The sequence below is a fragment of the Calypte anna genome, chromosome 12 (genome assembly GCF_003957555.1).
Source record: "Calypte anna isolate BGI_N300 chromosome 12, bCalAnn1_v1.p, whole genome shotgun sequence".
Lineage (NCBI taxonomy): Eukaryota > Metazoa > Chordata > Aves > Apodiformes > Trochilidae > Calypte > Calypte anna.
The window spans coordinates 16,504,679-16,524,031 of record NC_044258.1 but is presented as its reverse complement, the minus strand read 5'-3'; the positions used below and the strand labels follow the sequence as shown (position 1 = coordinate 16,524,031).

At 39.3% G+C, this 19,353-nt stretch overlaps 1 protein-coding gene across 1 annotated transcript; it reads left to right on the top strand.

Moving 5' to 3' along the window:
- Window positions 1-540: 540 nt before the first annotated feature.
- TMF1 (TATA element modulatory factor 1) lies at window positions 541-17,730 on the top strand. Its single transcript, XM_030458309.1, has 17 exons — window positions 541-808; window positions 3,313-4,547; window positions 6,185-6,288; window positions 7,097-7,223; window positions 8,163-8,268; window positions 8,860-9,002; window positions 9,486-9,652; window positions 9,808-9,964; window positions 10,457-10,549; window positions 11,085-11,241; window positions 11,953-12,145; window positions 12,456-12,525; window positions 12,609-12,701; window positions 13,701-13,811; window positions 14,456-14,602; window positions 15,067-15,192; window positions 16,042-17,730. The coding sequence occupies exons 1-17, from the start codon at window positions 667-669 to the stop codon at window positions 16,183-16,185; spliced, it is 3,315 nt and encodes a 1,104-aa protein (XP_030314169.1). The 5' UTR covers window positions 541-666; the 3' UTR covers window positions 16,186-17,730.
- Window positions 17,731-19,353: the final 1,623 nt, after the last annotated feature.

Below are 19,353 nucleotides of genomic sequence, written 5' to 3'. Positions count from 1 at the left end.
GTTTAGAATCGAGGAGAGGAGAGGGGGGGAAAGACCCTTGGGAAGTGTTGAGCATATAAGCCTTAAAACCCGTGGGACTTCTTGAGGCACCGAACTTTAGGCGGCTGTGTCCTCAGTTCTTTATTTTCACTGAGCAGCCTCAGAAAGCCTTGGGAAGCGGGAACTGAAGTTGTCTTTTTAGCATCTCCTCTGGAAGAGCTGACACCGCAGCAGGACGGGACAGCCACGTCCTCCCCTGCCATAACCGGTACCGAGGCGGGGTCGGGTCCTTCCCCGCCATAACCGGTACCGAGGCGGAGTCGAGCCCTCCCCCACCATAGCCGGTACCGAGGCGGAGCTGGGGGTGGGTTCCCCTTCGCTGCCATGACCGGTACCGAGGCGGGGCTGAGGGCGGGTTCCTCTTTCCTGTCATGACCGGTACCGGGGCTCCTCCTCCCGTGATGTGTCAGGGGGCCGGGGCACGGCTGCGCTCAGCCTTGTTTGCGACGTGGAGCCCGGCAGGACGCAGGCGCGGCACCGCCCTCTCTCCCCTCCGCACGGAACCGAACCGAACCCGAGGCAGCGGGCACTGCCGCCACCGGGCAGAGAGGCGGCTGTGAGGGCGGCGGGGAGGGGTTGGGGGGGGGGGAAGCTCCCCGCCCGCCTCTCTGCCGGGCAGCCCGGAGGATGAGCTGGTTTAATGCCTCGCAGCTCTCCAGCTTCGCCAAACAAGCGCTGTCGCAGGCCCAGAAATCCATCGACAGGGTGCTGGACATCCAGGCCGAGGAGAGTCCCTGGCCCGACGCCGTCATCCCCGACTACGGCGATGGTAAGCGGGGAGGGAGGGGGAGAGAACGGCCCCGGCTGTGCCCCCGGCCCCGGCTGTGCCCCCAGCCCCGGTTAGGGCGGGCGGGCTGAGCCGCCTCACTCCCCGCATTCCCCTCCTCGGCCCTCAGAGCGGGGTGGGCGGGGACGGTGCCTTCCCCATAGCCTCCTCCTCTTCCTCTCCCCTCACCCCGGGCAGGGGTTACTCTCTGGAGGTTTAAGTGCCCCCCCCTGTCCCACAGCCCTTCCCGCAGCTCCTGTGGTGTTTGTCTTTGGAGCAGGGAATGGGGAGATGGCACTGGCAGAAAGCTGAGGGCTCCCCAGCAGTGCCCGTGGTTCTTGTCACCAGTGTTGAGTTTGTGTTTCCCTTCACACCTGTATTTCTCAAGGCGGTTTTTTTGTTTGTTTTTTTTTTGAGGGGGGGGAGTGTGTGCTAATGGGTGATAAAAGAAGTTCAGTGAATTAAAAAAGGGGAAATAATGCCTTTTCTGAGGCGTTCTCACTCTTCGTGACCGAAGCTGAAGCCCAAATCTCTGCGTTTAACCAAGTGACGTTTTCACTCTCCGTGGCCTTAAGCTCAAAATCTCCCAAGGATTGGAAGGAATGCCTTGGAAATTGAAGGAATTGTTTGGAAATTGTCATGGCTTGGCTATGAGGAAGCATCTCCTTTGGACCTGTGCTACTGTAGAACCCGTGGGGATGATCAGCTCTAACTTGATGGTTTGAAAAGAGTAAAATGGAGCCATCTAGTTGGAAACTCTCCCATACATAAGACCTTAAAGGTCTGACTGAATAAATAAAAGACTGGGAAGTTTAATTTATTTGGCATCAATGTCCTTGTTATGAAAATATCTGGAAGAACCATGTGTTGGCAGGAGTTGGGTCTTTCCAGGTGTAGCCACACCAGAGGTGGCTTTCTTGTTTTAAAACAATTAAAAGTGTTTTCTAAGTTGGTTTCTCAGCAAAGTGTAGGGTTATTTTTACATTTCTTTGTCTCTTTGTGGGAGCAGGGGCTAGGTCAGTCACTTATGGGCTGTGTTGTCACAGGAATTGTTTATAGAACTGTGTCATACTTAGTTACTTTAAATTTGTCTAGAACATGTTGTTTGCTTGTTTGTTGTTTTTTTTTTTTAATTTAATTGGTGTATTAGATTTTATAATCTGTAATTCATAACAAAAGCAACTACATCTGCTTTTCAGATAAAACTTTTTTTTTTTAAAGAATTAAAACATCTCCTGAATGTTACACTTCACCCAGGGCTTTTTCTGAAGCTATTGAATCATGGACAAGGTAGTAATAAATCAGATGCTTACAGTGTTTTTGGCAGTGAGAGCAGTAATTATCTGAATTTGAGATCTTGAGGCTGACAGCTATCAGTATAGTCTGGAAGTGGTGGTCTGCTTTTAATATTATAACTTGGTGGGGTTTAATAGTTGTATAAAGTGAACTTGTTTTTCAAGTAGCCTGAAATAGTTTCTTTTTTATCCAGATTACGTTTTAGGGTCAAAACTAATTTGGGTGGCTTTTTCTTTTTTTTTTTTTTTTTTTTTTTTTTTCAGTCTTTTGCTTGGGATGCTACTGACATTTTATGCTGAAATTCTTACTGTCCTTGCTGTTGACAAATCCTGTGGAAAAAAACCTGGGAGAAATACGTAACTGGAACTGTTGATGTTAGCTTCAGATCTCAGTATTTCTCCATTGGAGAAGAAGTAAACTTAACATCTTACCTGGGCTGCTTCAGGCTATTGCTTGGTGTTTGAGGAAAAATATAAAGCCTGTGAAAAGGGCAAGAATCCTTCTTAAAGTGTAAATTCCACAAATATATAAAGCTTTTTTTCCTCTGTTTTCTGTAATGGTGTGTGAAGTGTGCTACAGGCAGGTCACTTTTAAGACCTAATAATTGTTTCCTCCTTTTGTAACTTGTACTTCTCTACTTTTAAACTACAGTTTTTCAGATTGTTTTGCTTATCCTTCTCTCCCTATAGGAAGTAGGAGTCCACATTCCTATCTCCTTAATCCCTTGGCAAAGGAAATGCACCTGGATAGGTGGTTGGTGTACCTGGATAGGTTTCAGACTTGCCCTTACAGCTTTGTGGGCTGGTTTCCCCTTCCCATTTTTCTCCATCTTCTTTCTGAAATTCTCATTCTGGGATTTATAGGTATAATTTGTGTGAGGTTTCTTTCTGCCTTTGCTTAAGTTACTGTTTAACAGGGAGGGAGCAAGATGGTTCTATTCAGATACTCCTGCTTTCTAGAGATACTCGTGTCCACTCATAGTCTTAGAATTATTTCATGTCTCCCTTAAGCTTCTTTTGCTTTGTCTGAAAATCATTTCCAAGCTTTGAAAGGAAGGAGTAATGCAAATGATGCTGCCTGTGATCATATAATACTCACTTAAGGCTATATGATATTAAAACCATTTTTTTTCTGAACCTGTTGCATCTAAAAAGACAACTCCTGAAAAAAATACATTTTAAGTGTCCTTGGCCTCTCTTTTACCGTTTTAGGAACAAATTCCCTCATAAGTGGAGGATGGGATACATCTTCCTGGGGCTTAAGCTCAACTACAGAACCACAGAACCAGCCAGCATCTCCAACAGCAATCACTAAGCCAGTGAGGAGGACAGTAGTAGATGAATCTGAAAACTTCTTCAGTGCCTTTCTCTCCCCGACAGACGTGCAGAGTATACAGAAAAACCCAGTGGTGTCCAAACCTCCAGCCAAATCCCAGCGCCCCAAGGAGGAGGTGAAAAGCACTTTAGAGGAGTCTCCACACCCCAGTCAGCTGGAAGTAGCAGTGACAACAGAGGCTGAAGTGAAGGATCCCTCTGGAACTGGCCTAGTGGACTTAAAAACCCTTGAAGAGGAGAAACCAGAAGGGAATTCTGTGCTTAACTCTGATGCTGAGCATGAGGAAAACACAAATGAAATTACTGACAAAAAGGTGTCTGCTCTAAATTTGGAAGTACCTGAAGATGCTCTTCATGAAAAATCCAGCTCAGGAGGGGAGGGAGGGGGAAGTGCAGCAGATGGCACCTCACAGCCTCTCAATGCAGGCACAAAAGACATGGGTCTGGAAACAAAGGAGCGAAAGACTGAGGACAGGCAAAGCAATACTCCATCCCCTCCAATTAGCACTTTCTCCTCTGGGACATCTACAACGAGTGATATTGAAGTTCTGGACCATGAAAGTGTAATAAGTGAGAGCTCAGTGAGTTCCAGGCAAGAAGCTGCTGATTCCAAATCCAGTCTCCATCTCATGCAAACCTCGTTTCAGCTTTTGTCTACATCTGCCTGTGCAGATTACAGTCGTTTAGATGACTTTCAGAAAATGACTGAGAGCTGCTGCTCCTCTGATGCTTTTGAAAGAATTGACTCATTCAGTGTGCAGTCTTTAGACAGTAGAAGTGTAAGTGAAATAAATTCAGATGATGAGTTATCAGGCAGGGCTCCTGCTTCAGCATCTGTTGCTGTCACTCCTTCTGCACCGAAGACAGAAACGAGTGATGCTCTGAAAAATAAACCTGAAAACTTGAGTGATGCTCCTGTTGTACCTGCTGAGGAAGCTGAGATGGAAGAGAGTGGGAGAAGTGCAACCCCTGTTAATTCTGAGCAGCCAGATGTTTTGGTTGCTACTGTGCAAACTGTGGAAGAGCAGATTGTGAGAGAAGAGACTGAGCCACAGGAGGATGCTGTTGAAAAATTGTTAGAAGAGGACACTGAAAAGCACGAGCTTAAAAAGGTACCTGTGAAGCATGTTTTGCAGTCAGACCCTTTAATTACAAATGAAACTCTTGTTATGTCCTTAAATAGCTCTTAGCTTCACCTTACTTTAATGGATTCAATGATGCTGAACTCTGTTACCTTGTAGAAAACACCTTGATATTCTGCAGTGGAATAATACTGGTGCAATTTCTGACCAAATTATTTTGCTTTTCACCTAATGCACCTAGTTACCATTACTGTGATTAGTGCCAGCAAACAGGAAGCCTTGGGAGGTCAAATGTGTTTTGATTTTTTTGATGTAATTTGTTTTCTGTGAAAGGTGGAAGAGATTCCATGAAGTGTCTTCATTTGAATAATCAAAATAATATTTTTGAAGCATTTTTTTCCACAGAGTTAGACACTTGTTTACATTCCAGAAGCATTATGCATGCTCTTTGAGGATAGCAGTAGTTCTTGTAAATAAGTCTTTTTGCTAGGTAAATTGATGGGGGCTTTTAGCAGAAAAAATCTGTGGTTCTAAAAAGAAGGTATTTAGGCTTTTTAATGAGAAAGATAAGCATGGCCATGATTAAAGGGAATTTTTGTGGCTTGTTTAGCTGGATGGAGTGACTAGGAATGTGGTGAAGTAGGATACTCAAGTGTGTGGGAAGCTAAACTGGAGTTTTGAAGCAGTGTCTTTTGTCCAGTTCTGTCAGTGTATTGTATTTTTTCCATTTCCTTTCTCACCTTCTTGTCCCTCCATTTATTTTTTTTAACTGCTGAATTCCTTTGAGATGTTTTGCTCTATGTCTTTGCATTTTGCTTTGCTCACAGTCTGTGTGCCATCCCTCGCCTTGCCCTGTAGGTTTGTTAGCAAGACTGATGCTGTTTCTGGTTCCAATAAGGGAAAAGCAATTGCTTATGGGAGTTCATGAAACCCCAGTGTAGTCTGTGTTTTAAGGAAAGCACTTTTAATGTAAATTGTTCAGCATATCAGTGTAAGTTTTCTGAGCTTAAATGGTTATACATTTTGGGAAATGGCCATAATAGACCACAGCATATTGGCCATGTTGAGCTACACTTATAGATTCTGTTTCTTTTGTGTATATTTGCTTGTCTGTCTCTGTTATTTCTCTATACTTAGCCTCCCAGAATCTGGTTTTAAGAAATTAGATGTGAGTGAAGAGCTCTTTATCCCACCCAAAAGTTTTCTTCCCTCACCAGATGTTGTTTTGCTGCTTTGTGCTAATGATTCACAGAAGAGACCTTCCAGTGTAAATTATTCTGTAGTGATTCTATAAAGGCTGAAAAAAGCAGCACTGGGAGTCTTCATGCTTTATGTTAGCTATAGGTTTACAGTCTGTCAGCTGTGTTTAAAAGCTTCATTTCTAATATATGCATTGATTATTGATGTTGAGGAACTTAGCTTACATGTACTTATTTTTTTTTTTTTTAGAACAGAGGTCATGTTCTGATACTGCTTAGTTTTAAATTAATGTGGCAGAAACATGGTGATCTTCACTGACTTTTATCTTAAATTCTTTAAAACATTGACAAGTTCAGCTTCAAATAGCACAAGGTGGAAATGGTGGAGGGGGTGAAGGGGAAGCCTGCCCCTCTTGTGTTCTAATTGTGCCTTTCACTTGATCTTTTATCTGTAAAAACATTGTCCAGATGATTGATTCATTAACTGAGAAACTGGAGAAGAGGGAAATACAGTTATTGAGCACTAGTAAAGAAAAGGCCCGTCTGGAGGAAGCTTATGATAACCTGAAAGAGTAAGTATGAAAATATAGACAGTATTGGGTGTAACTGTAATGCAGTCAGTAGACAGTAACATAAAAGAAGTGGCTTTATAACTAGAACAAAGGTTGCAAGGGATGTGCATTGTTTGGGAAAGGTGGAAATAATGATTGCACGTGCTGTGATGGTATTTTTTTTAAGACACTTTATTTCTTGGGGACAAAATCTCTTTTGGGGAAAGACTGGGGAAAGATTTTTCAGTAAGTAAAGTAGTAGGAGTGAGAGATATGTGTAGACTCAGACTTAGTTATAAAACTGGATTTAGCTGTTGAGGGAGACTGACTTCTGGTGCAGGTGGATGAACCTTATTTACTAAGCAATTTGCTGAATAAAATGAAGGGAATTAAAGTGTGGTAGAAGGGCTGGTTGTAGGCAAAAAACTGAATTCATTATTCATTTGGTTAGAAGGAGAAAGAAGAGTTGGATTTATCAGTTTACTGATTAAGTTATCAAGTTCAAAAATTTACAGATAATATGTCAAGGTTTTATTTATTTAACTTAAAAATATATCTAATACCTATGTGATAGAGACTGTGGTTGTTCAGAAAGAACTTAATTAAGGGGCAAAACATTAAAGGTAAATCAAGCATTCCGTTGTTTTATTGGGTAAATTACTGAATCAATGAAGATCTTTGCTTAGGACAATATGCATGTGGGTTTTTGACTTCTGGTTAATGTGTAAAAAGAAAAAAAAACATTTGAAAAGCATTTAGAACAACCTGTTGCAAACTGCTTGGAATGTCATGTAACCTGCAACTGTTCTGAAATTACTCTTAAATGTAGTGAAATGTTCAGAATGAAAGAAGAGAGCAGTAGCCTTTCCTCTCTCAAAGAGGAGTTTGCTCAGAGAATTGCAGATGCTGAGAAGAAGCTCCAGTTAGCCTGCAAGGATAGAGATGCAGCCAAAAAGGTAATGTGACTTTTTAGTGAAATTAATGCTCTGTTTTAGACTGGAAGTAAATTTCTTGAAGTAAATTCAGAAGAATTAAGCTCAGGAAAAGCTGAGACTGACAGGTGCAATCTCTTGGTATTAGTATCTAGCTTAAGCTGATTCTGGCTTCCCAGACTGCTTGTTAATTTCCTTGTGTTGTTGATACATGTGTTCTTGTGCTGAGAACCAAGGCAGGGAATTCACTTAACTTAAAGTTTGTCTGATTTGGGGAAACAAGGCTTTGATATCTGCTCTTGTTTACCTTGTACCCATATGCAGCTGCATTGCTGTGAGGGAGAAGAATCAGATGTGAGGAATGCAAAGAATGGGAATGGCTTTCTCAAAGGATTAATTAGTAAGAAAATTAAGGACTGATAACAGATTGGTTTGGAATGAGCAAAGGAGTCTGCAGCAGCAAAGTTTATGGAGTTTAAATGTTCTTGACTTGGTATCACAGCATTATTTGCTCTCACTTACTGCTTGTCTCCAAAAAACTCCAATCTATAACTGGGAAATGAAAGTATTTTTCACAAGTGTTTTGTCAGTGTATCACTATGTTGGCACAGCAGAAAGCTGAAACAGAACAATTATCTGATACCTATATGTGAATATAACTGTTTTTACTTTATTGCAAAAGTGTAAAGTATAGCAAGTGAAATGGAAGAAGGAGTTTGAGTGAATTGTACAGAGAATTTATGGAGTCTTAGTCCTTGGAGGTTTGAAAAACTTGATGGAATAAGACTGGGCAATCTGATTTGATCAGATAATCTCTGGAGTTCCCTTCCAATCTAAGTTGTTTTCGGAGAAAAGCCTTTTGGAGGAAGTGTAAAAAAAAAGCTTAATTAATGTAACTTACTGTACATTTATCCATAAATACTTTCTAATAAGTGGTCTTAAGTATCTTATTCTTTTATTTAGGAGGTAAAAACTGTTAAAGAAGAATTGGCTAGTCGGCTTAATACAAGTGAAACTACTGAATTACTGAAAGAGAAAGAAGAGCAAATCAAAGGATTAATGGAGGAAGGTGAGAATTCTGCTATTAAAAATTTATAGAAGAATTTGAAATCTACATCCTTCACATATGTGCCTTCTTTATGTGGGGGAAAACATTATCTGATGCTTGTCAGAAGATTCTGAACTTTCTAATCATTTGGTTGATAGTACAGAGCAACAGGAAGGATCAGTCAAATACAGGTAGCTGGAGAGTTGCTTTTCTGCAGCATGCATTAAAAGGTGCTGTGACATAAAACCAGGGTGCAGTACAATGCTCCATGTTCCATCCAGCAGAAGTCCAACCAGGGCAGTGTTCAAGGCATTTCTACAATGTCTCCCTTGCTACTTGGTAATTTTGAAGTAAAAAATTATTAGTAGGCTGTTTTTGTTTTGTTTCCTTATATGATGGTTCCACAGCCTTTCACATCTCACTGTAGGTTAGTATAGCAAGGTCACCTCAGGAGAAAGTAGTTTTAAGAACTTGGATGTAAAAATATAAAAATATTTATATATATATTTGATTATTATTTTCACTGGACTGAAGAGCAGGGGGAGGGATGAATAGACAGTTCATGGAATAACAGCAGTATGCTCTAGCTTTTTATGCTCATTCTCTTCACAGGAGAAAAGCTTTCCAAACAGCAGCTGCATAATTCCAACATTATTAAGAAATTAAGAGCCAAGGAGAAAGAGAGAGAAAATATTAACACAAAACAGAGCAAAAAGATAAAGGAATTGGAAGAGGAGTTGCAGCATTTAAAACAGGTAAGAGATTTAGGGTTGTTTTGTTTTGTTTTGTTTTAAAAAAAGCTTTTTGTATTAATTGCAGAAAAACCTATTGGGGAGGCTCTAGATAGACTGATATTTTATTTCTTTCCTGGGAGACTTGTCTTGGTGTATTATCAAAGCAGTTTACAGCTGTATCCAGGTATTTGCACTTGCCCTGCTGGTTACCAGGTGTGCTGCCCAAAGTCATTAGATTTCAATTGGAAAACCTCTACCAGCAAAACTTTAGTAATTTTTTTTTCTCAGTTATTGATTGAATCAAGACCCCAGAAACCAGTATGGGAAACTGGTGAAGAGCCTCCTCCTCTGGAGAAGAGGGAGAAGCAAAGCCTTTGTCTTGAGGCAAAGTGTTTAGATGAGTTTTCTCATTTTGTGTGATTTTTGTCCTGAAGTGTTTACCACAGCTGTCACTGTCCTCAGGTGGCACTGGTACAATTCTTGTGCTTTTCTGCACTCTTACAGGTGCTTGATGGGAAGGAAGACCTTGAGAAGCAGCATCGAGACAGCATTAAACAACTGAACAGTGTTGTGGAGAGACAAGAAAAGGATCTTGCTAAACTTCAGGCAGAAGTGGAAGACCTTGAAGAAAGGAACAGAAGTGTCCAGGCAGCACTTGACAGTGCATACAAGTAAGCAAATCTTTGCCTACCTATCTTGAAGCATTCAGCTTCTGTGTTTATTGCTTGAGAAGGGTTAATAGATAACAAAGCTGTTTGCAGAGTCACAGTTGGCATTGTCTAAACTGCAAACTGCTTTATTTTTTATTTTAATTTTTCCTCTGCAGAGAGCTTGCAGATCTTCATAAAGCTAATGCTACCAAGGACAGTGAGGCACAAGAAGCAGCTCTCAGCTGGGAAATGAAGGCAAAGGAGGAGCTTGGGTTGGCTCTGGAGAAGGCCCAGGAGGAGGCACGGCAGCAACAAGAAGCTTTGGCAATTCAGGTGAGTCTCAAATGCAGTGAATAAAACTTTCATCACTGAACAAATGAGCACACTCAGGTGGTATGGGTACATTTGATGTAATCAACTAGGTGCAGTAGAGGGTGGAACTCAGTTTTGTGTAGTTAGCAAATACCCACTCCATTTCTTTCCTGTGAACTTGCTCAGTCTTTAGTAGCAGTTGTGCTAAACTTTCATTTGAAAATCATTTCTACTTTCAGTCTACTTTCATTTAAAAATAATTTTAAGTTTGCTTGGCTAAGCAAGATTACTTGGGCAGGCTCTAAGTTTGCAGTGCCCTTAGCATGGTGCAAAGTTCAAGGTATCTACTTGGGCAAAAATTGGAGTGATAGATACATGAGTGCAACTCTTGATGGATACAAAGCCTTTAACTTGTAAACAAGCATAACTTGTCTGACAGTGTTTCAACTTGTTGCAATGCATAAATAGGTGGTACTCTTGGCAAGAGATGAGTGACCTGCCTTGTTTCTCTAGGTGGCAGACCTGAGGCTTGCACTGCAGCGTGCAGAGCAGCAGGCAGCAAGAAAAGAAGACTATTTACGCCAGGAAATCGGAGAACTGCAACAGGTATCGAGTAGATGATGCCAAATTGTATCCACAAGGAGGGCTTCTTAATACTGAAAATAAAAAGCTAGCAGGACATTGATAACCTGAAAGAGAGGGTTTGTTTTCCTGGCTACCTGCAGTATCTCTACTGTGTCAAACAACAACAAAAATATTAAAAGAAATGGGCTTTTTAATCATATATTGAAAACAAAATCAGAAAATTTACATTTTAAAGGTATAAAAGTTATTCTTTTAGTATAAGACAAACTACAGTCATTAGGTTTGTATCAGTACTCCACAATAGCTAGTAAGAATGTCTTCAGTTACTTTTGAACTGCTTAAGAATATTTTTGGTGTTCTAAAGGTCAGAAGATAAATAGTTTGTTGCCAAAATGTTTCAAGTAAGGTCCAGAGGGTCTTGAAATGTAAATTTCTGCCCTGTTACTAAAATTTTAGAATGTAAAGCAACTGCTACATGTTTTGCTGAACGCTGTTTTAATCTTTTAATCCACGATATGGTTTTTAAAGCTTAATTATGTTTAATTTCTGATTTCAGAGACTCCAAGAAGCAGAGAACCGGAACCAAGAGCTGAGTCAAAGTGTTACATCTGCTACACGGCCACTTCTCAGGCAGATAGAAAACTTGCAAGCCACACTGGGAGCACAAACCTCCACTTGGGAAAAGTTGGAAAAGAACCTTTCTGACAGACTTGGTAAGATGTTTTTAGCTTTTACTGAACAGTAAGGCTTTTGATGAAGATGGGAGGTGGCTGAAAGTAAATGAAGAGGACCTGACGCCCAAAACATAGCTGGTGGTTCAGGACAAGTGACCACAGGAAGCTTTTCTGTAGGGAAATGGCACGTGGGGTATTCTGCCAAGGTTCTTGGACAGGTAATTTACAGATATTCTCTGTAACACATCATAAGACAGAGATGTTAAGGTGTTTGTGTCCTTACAGCATTTGAAGGAAGGGTAGACACCAAGACACAGGAAGGATTTTCATTAGTCAAGCCTGGTTCTTAGATTCTGCATTGTAAAAGTTGAAATAATATCTTTACCTAACTGCATAGAAAATGACACAGATGTTTGTTGTTATAGTACTAATCTATTATTGTAAATGAAAAATGCATAAAATGTCCAAAGGTGGATCCAGAGAAATTATTACTTTTCTGGAAGCAATCTATAATTGTGTATTGTATTCTGAAAGGCTGTGAGGTCCTGTTGTTCTGTGTTGCTTTGTTCCTCTAACTGAATGGTGGGAAGTATTTAATGTCCTTTCCAAGAAACTGCAGTTTGATTTTGGTTTTTAGAAGAACAATTAGTTTAATCTAAAAATTCTCAAATTCCATTTTGATCCTTAAATAGTTGGCCCATACTATAGGTGTTTCATCAAAAGTTATGTCTATGTTTTTCTTAATATCAGGTGAGTCACAAACTCTTCTAGCAGCAGCTGCTGAGAGAGAACGAGCTGCTACAGAAGAACTTCTTGCTAATAAAATCCAGATGTCTTCCACTGAATCTCAGAACAGTCTTTTAAGGCAAGAAAATACACGACTTCAGGCTCAGCTAGAAGTGGAGAGAAACAGAGTGAAAAAAATGGAAAATGAGAACAGCAGGTGAGTTGCATTTTTGATAACCAGCATCTCTAAAACTGTAGTGAAATGGAGTACTCTGTCTCTTGCATAACCTTGGGCAGCAGATCTCTTTGCAAGCTGAAGACTTGATTTTTTTTTAAGGGTTGATGCAAAATGATGACAGCTATTGATAAACTTGTCCAGCTTGCAGAGGATGTTCATGCTGCAAAACTGTCTGAAGTATGTTACTTCCATAGTGTCTTAAAGCTTTAAAGATGAATTTTTAAAGTGTATGAATCTAAAACACAGAATTTTTATTTGCTGCCTTTCTCTCTTTCTTTCCTCAATGTAGGTATGAGATTGAACTAGAAGGGCTCAAAGATGAGTATGCAAAAACCTTGGAAGATGCAAAGAAGGAGAAGGTATTGCCTACTTCAGCTCTAAGCTCTGTTACCATGGAAGTCTGAGCTAGCAGGGCACTAACAACCTGAATTTATTTTTGTAGACATTGCTAGCTACCCAGTTAGAGATGGAAAAGATGAAAGTTGAACAGGAAAGGAAGAAGGCAATTTTTGTGCAAGAAGCAGCAAAGGAGAAGGTACCAAAACATGACATTTCTGTTCCTTCTTATTGATACTATGAATACTGTTCGTATCTTGATAAAACACTTGAGTATTTTAGTGTATCTCTAGAACCTGAAACTGTCCCAGGCAAAGAGAGGGGACTTAGGGCAGTACAGAATACACTGTCAGCTTAGACATTAGGGACTTTAGGGGCTTTTTCCTTATTGTGACTGCCTTTTATTTCCAATGAAATAAGTGCTTATGCACTAACCTGAGAGGAGGTGAAATATGGGTAATAAGTAGTTTAATCTTTTTTTTAATGCTCTTGTATTCTTTTTCTTCTGAAGTTACTTGTTTTATTTGCTTAGGCTCTTGTCATTGCTTGCCTTGAATTCCCATTTTTGATTCATATGCACCATGGGCTTTCCAGCTTCAGTCACAGAACTACTGATAAACAGTTGATAATGGGTTTCTTACCATGTCCAAGGCTAAAAACTTAAGTGCTTTATCTTTCAGAGGCAAGCAGACTTTCAGATGCAAGCTATACAAAGAGTTCAGGCTGTTTGAAAGGTGTGTCAGTATGTTACTAGTATGTGAGAACTCTCAGACTTGAATTAATATGCTTCATTAAAAAAAAATTAATTACCAACATGCATTTTAAGAAGAGACCTTCTTCTGGGTTTAGAATATTCTTGCTGTGATAAATCTGGGCACACAGATCTGTCTCTGGATCTCCCTTAGCTACTTGAAAGAGAAATTAATTTGGTGTTATTTGGAACTTCTGTCTTTGTTTCCTGAAAATTCTTGAGGACTTGGAAGCAGGGCAGAGGCATTAGTAGCACAGTGATTCTTGGTTGTTGAACTTAAAATTTTTTTTAGGGAAGGGGAAAGGTTATCTGTCAGGTTTTGTTCTCTATTGGTTGGTTGAAAAGGGCAGTCTGTCATACAGAGAATCTGACTTTGACTGTCTTGTGAGATTGTTTTATCTAACTGCTGCTGTTTGGATTTTTATGTTTGTTTTGTTTTTTTTTAAGGATCGGAAATCATTTACAATTGAAACTGTTTCAAGTACTCCAACCATGTCCCGTTCTAGTTCCATAAGTGGAGTTGATATGGCAGGTCTTCAGACTTCTTTCCTCTCACAGGTATCACACAGCAGTTATATTGGTTATTTTGTTTTTTCACGGACTGCTTTTTTTTTTTTTCCTCTTCAAGAAATGTTGTTAATGTAGAAAATTATTCTTAAGAGTGTATTAGCCTCAGGTGAGGTGATACCCATGCAGAAACTGCTGAAACTTTTAGACAGAAGATGTCTGATCATAAAGCATCTTTGAAAGACAGGGAGAAACTGCAGTTTTTATTGCATTGAAATATGTACCTGTATTGATGATGAGTTCACATCTCTAATTTCAGTTAGAATTGAGTAACTCTAGTAGGAGTCAAATAAATTGATGTATTTTGACTAGCAAGCCTGGTTTTGGCCACAGCCTTGCTGTCTGGGCAGTATCATTGATTGTTCTGGTTTGTGTGAAGTCTTCTGCTGTTTCCCATGTCCAAGTTAAATGACAGTTGTGTAGGTGACATGAGAACTTGCCAGTAAGGAGCTATTTTTTAATTATCCCTATTCATCTTAAGCTTTTGTTTTAAAAAGAAGCTTTAAGCATTTGAATACTTGCCTAGCAACAGTATAACTTTAAATCTTCAATGGAATAACACTTTGCAAGAGGAAAGATTGCAAAGAGTGCACATGTTTGTCAAATTTTAATCTTCTCTAACCTTTTGCTTTTAGGATGATCCTCATGATCACTCATTTGGACCAGTAGCTACCAGTGGGAGCAATCTTTATGATGCCATAAGGATGGGAGCAGGCTCAAGTATAATTGAAAACCTTCAGTCCCAGCTAAAACTAAGAGAAGGAGAGATTTCACATCTGCAGGTACTGTAGTAAATCTTAAACAGCATGTCTAAGTGTAAATATTAATTCAATGAATATATAATCACATTTTATATTCAATGCAAGATATATGCAAGCAATTATTATATTCAGAAAGCTTGGTCCCTCTCCTTACAGCTGAGTGTGTTCACTCTTCCCTTTTTATAACAATTCTTTTAACTGGAATAGCTGCTGGAAGTATGTGTAGGGAAGAGCAAAAGAAGGATTTGTTGCTTCCTTTTTTGTTTTGGCAAGGATGTGTCTAGAAAACTGAACTTGTCTATCCAAAAAAGAAAAAAGCAAACCACTGATCAGATCTGGGAAGAAAACAAGTCTTCTGGGCTGTGCTCTTTGATAGTCTGGTGTAAGAAAAAGCCTTAATTCCTATATAAAAATGTTTTGATACAATTTTTTATAAATACAGCAAAGTTTTTCCCTGTCCTGATTGTTAGAAGTGTTTGTCTTAGGTGGAAATTGGAAATCTTGAGAAAACTCGATCGATAATGGCAGAAGAACTGGTTAAATTAACAAATCAAAATGATGAACTTGAAGAAAAAGTGAAGGAAATACCCAAACTACGTGCACAGTTAAAGGTAGGTGGATTTCTGTTGTAACTCTGAGGTAAAATTGACATAGTTGGACTTTTGCAGGAATCATGGTACGAGTTCAGGATTATATTCAGCTCTGTCCCTAATCACAGCTGACAGAAGAGCTTGCTTGGTTTTGTTTATACAGCAGAATCTGAAAATTCCTACTCCATGACTAGGCAGTCACTTCAAAATGCAGAAGGATTAGAAATGTGTACTGTGTGTATGACTGCATCCTAAACTGGGGAGAGAAGGGAAATTTTTCTGTTTTTCTCATTTAAGACACTTGTCTGAAAGTAGCCTTTTTAGGAAAGGGGATGTTTTAATAGATAGTGTGGATTTAGGAAATTCTGAAGCAGAGAAATGATAACACAGGTTATAGGACAAATATTTTTATCCTGTGAATGCTTAAGAACCTGAATTGAAATGGTTTGGAATAATTTCCAACCATTTGGAAATGGTTTTGGAATACTTTTGGAAATGGTTATTGTTCTATAAATATGAAATGTTGAATTCTTGATGGAACATTTCATAAACTGTGGTCATTCCTGTAGTAAAATCTAATGCAGTTTGCTAACTGTTTTTTAATGCTTATTGCAGTTGAACTTCAAGGTGCTTCAGTGCATCCTCTGAAGCCAGATGGTTTTGTCTTTGGAATATTTTCCTTTTATATGTACAGTGCAAATCAAGTCATAGGCAGAGAGTCAAACCTTAAAGTATTTCTGAGGAGTTTACAACGTTATATTTTGATAAAACAGTGCTCTGCTTATTTTCTTTAGTAGTGTAAAACACAATCCTAGCAGCAGGGTTTTTTTTTAAGTTGTAAACCAGTCAACAAACCCCTTGTCCTTGCAGGATTTGGATCAGAGATACAATACAATTCTTCAGATGTATGGAGAGAAAGCAGAGGAAGCTGAAGAACTCCGACTGGACCTTGAAGATGTAAAAAACATGTACAAGACTCAGATAGATGAACTTTTAAAACAAAGACAGAATTAACTCCTGCTGGAACTCTCTAGCAGTATATGATAACAGATTGTAAAGATAATGGTGTATGTAAATGCTGAATTTAAATGTCTTGTAAAAAGATAACTGTATAATAGTGACTATATGATAGAGTTCATATGTTGACAAAAAAAATCAATGCTTTATGTGTCTTGTACTGTCTGCAGTTAAATTATTTGTGCAATATTTAATTTCTTTTCTGTCATCACTTTATTTTTGCTAAAGGATGGACCATTTTACTTGTAAAAAAGAAGCAGAAGGGGTGATGGTTACCTCATGAGACAGCACTGGAAGGCATGAGTTTTACTAAAGTAGCCCTTGATTCATTGACTCTATATACCTATGAAAATGACATCAGAAGTCTTTAAGTGTTCTTAATATGAGTTTTTCTAAAATCTCAGCAGTTAATTTTTAAAGAAAAAATAGTGGCTTGCTCTCTGAAGCATCATGGGTGGGTATTTTTATGGCAGCAAAATCCCATATTTTATACTTGCAACATCTGAACATGTTAGGATGATAATTCTCTGCTCTTGGATAAATCACATTAACTTGAGTATTTTATACCAAGTCCTCTAAAGCAGAGTGTGAAGCTTAGATAAATTCCAGCTGCTTCTTCTATATTGCTTCTGTTGTCTCATGAGCTGTCTAGAGCCAGCAGCTCTGCTTGTAATTCTAAATGTGTTTAATTTCAAACACCAGGAATCTGAACTAAGCAATGTTCTGTGGTTGGATGCTGATTTTTAGCAGTAGCTAAAACAGTTCAGAAGAATGCAGATAATTTTTTGTGATTACTAATTGCTGCTACTCTCATGGTTCCTTTTTCTATAACTAGCAAGGTTGAGTTTTTTTGCAGAATTGTACTGTGACTTAATATAGTTCTCAAGCAAATCTCCAGTGGCTGCAAAGTATTTCTCATGACATTTCTTAAGCAAGGTATTGGTCAAACAGCATCCACGTGGTGTGACATTTGGCCACGTTTTTAATAATGTTGGAGGAAACTTTTGAATGGGACCCTTGGGAATGCTGAGAATTGAGGGAAGAAGCTTCCATCTTCCTCTCTGCATTCCAGACACCAAATTTTTTGCTGCATCTCAGAGCTGTAGCCATGAGACATGCCTGTGAAATACAGTAGGAATTCTTTGCTTTTCACACCATTGCCTCTGTTGTGAGAGGTTTTTCCACATCTGTGCACGTTGTGATTTCTGTTGGAGAGCTCTGTTCCTACTTGTGTATTTGGGGGCCTGAGAGAGACCCAGGGTGTGAACGATGAGGAATTGTTTCTGGAGAAAAGCTGCTCAGTGCTGTGATTGTTCTGTGGGTGTTAGGGATTTATTCCTGAGTGGGAAAACAGTGAGTCACTCAAGTTACACAAGTAAGGGTATGTTCATGGAAGAGTGTAGTTCAGTTGGAGAGGCAGGAAGTTATTCTGAGGATTTCAATAAAGCCATACGTAGAGAAAGAACACTAAAATTGTCTGAACACCACCTCTGTCATAGAAACTTTATCTGCTTTAATAAAATAAAAGACTTTTTAAATTTTTTTTTTCTTTAAATTAATTTTTTTCATGGGGAGGAGGTAAGGGACTACCTTCTTCCTGGCTTAGTTTCTGGTTTAGAAACAAAGGTGAAACCATTTTTCTAAAAAAAATCAGAATTTAACACTTTGCTTTCCTCCTGAAGCACGGTTGGTTGCTCTGAGTTTCACAAGAAAAAAAAATATCTGCACAAAAATCTAAACCCACTTCATCTTAAATCACTTGTTGGAACTTACTGATTCACTTTGTGCTACAATTATGATGTACAAATGTTAGAAGTTGAGCCTTTTCTCAAAAAAAACCCAAGTTTTCTACGGGGGTCAAAGATTAGAAATTCTATTTAGCTTTTATCTGCTGCAGCAAGCCAGATTTGTTGAATTTCACTGTTGTTTTACAATCTTGGTAGACAAATGCAGCACACTTTAAAACAAAAAAGCTTTAAACTTTTATTTGGAGCTCTTGCTGCCAGTGCTTTTGAAGGTAACATTTCCTGTGGTGGGTGTGAGTAGATCCTCTGTAAGGACTGACACAGGTGCTGGGTTGTGTCTTGGGTTTTCAGGGAGGTTTTAGGTAAACGGGAAACTTTCACATCCAGTCAGCATGAACTGTTTTATGTATAAAAGCTTTTGTTAGAGTATTTAAATTTTACAAAAGTAGATGTAAATACTTAGATTAATTACTGTTTTGATTCTTTATTCCCATTTAGTGCCACATTTACCAGCATTTCAGAATCCAGATGGCCTACAGTGTCTTAAATATCAAAGCCTTAGACAACAGAGTTGCTGGTGGAAGGTAACAAAGTATTCTGGTTGGGTCATATTTGCTACAAATCTTTTGTGCTGGTTTTGAAGAAACAATGTCCGGGACACTTTGAGTTTATTGTTGTTACTGGATGGTAGAGTTGTTGGGTTGGGAAAGACCTTTAAGATCATCAAGTCCAACCCTTAGATTGCCTAGAAAAGTAACATGCAAAACGAAAGGATGTAAGTAAAGGGGTTTAAATATTAGAATATTCCTTCTGAAAGCAGCTAATTTATACCTCATTTTTTGCTGCACATGCAAGTGTGCAAAAAAGCTGTTTAAAGGCTTATTCCAAGTGCACTGTTGAGAGGGGGATGATATCCCAGGTTGGGGAAGGGGAGGGCCTGCCTTAATGTAGGTGGGTTTGGGGAGAAACAAACTACTCCTGTTGCATCCCTTCCCATCACTGGAGCTCCTTGGTATCCACACATGAGAGGGGGTTAATGTGGTGTTAATCTTTTGTGGTTTATTTGTGTTTGTTTCACTAAGGGCTAGAGTGAGCCTTGAACATGAAACGAAGTGGGTTGTTGCACGCTGAAATCAGAACTCTTGGTTTCTACTTGTAAAATGTGTATAAACTGTAAAAAAGCAAGGGTCGGGGAAAATAAAATTTTCTGCTAAGAGTGCTCTCTGATTCTCTTTGAGAAAAGACTTAAAAGGTGTGGGTGGGTGGGTGTGCACCAGTGGTACCCAAGGAAAACGTGGCTGAAGTTAATGTATCAACTGCAGTTTGGCTTTAGAGCTACAGATGCCAGTGAAAATCTTGTGTCAGGGCTGCTTTAGGTACAAGAGGCTGCTTTATTTAGAAATTCACTCCAAGAATAGGA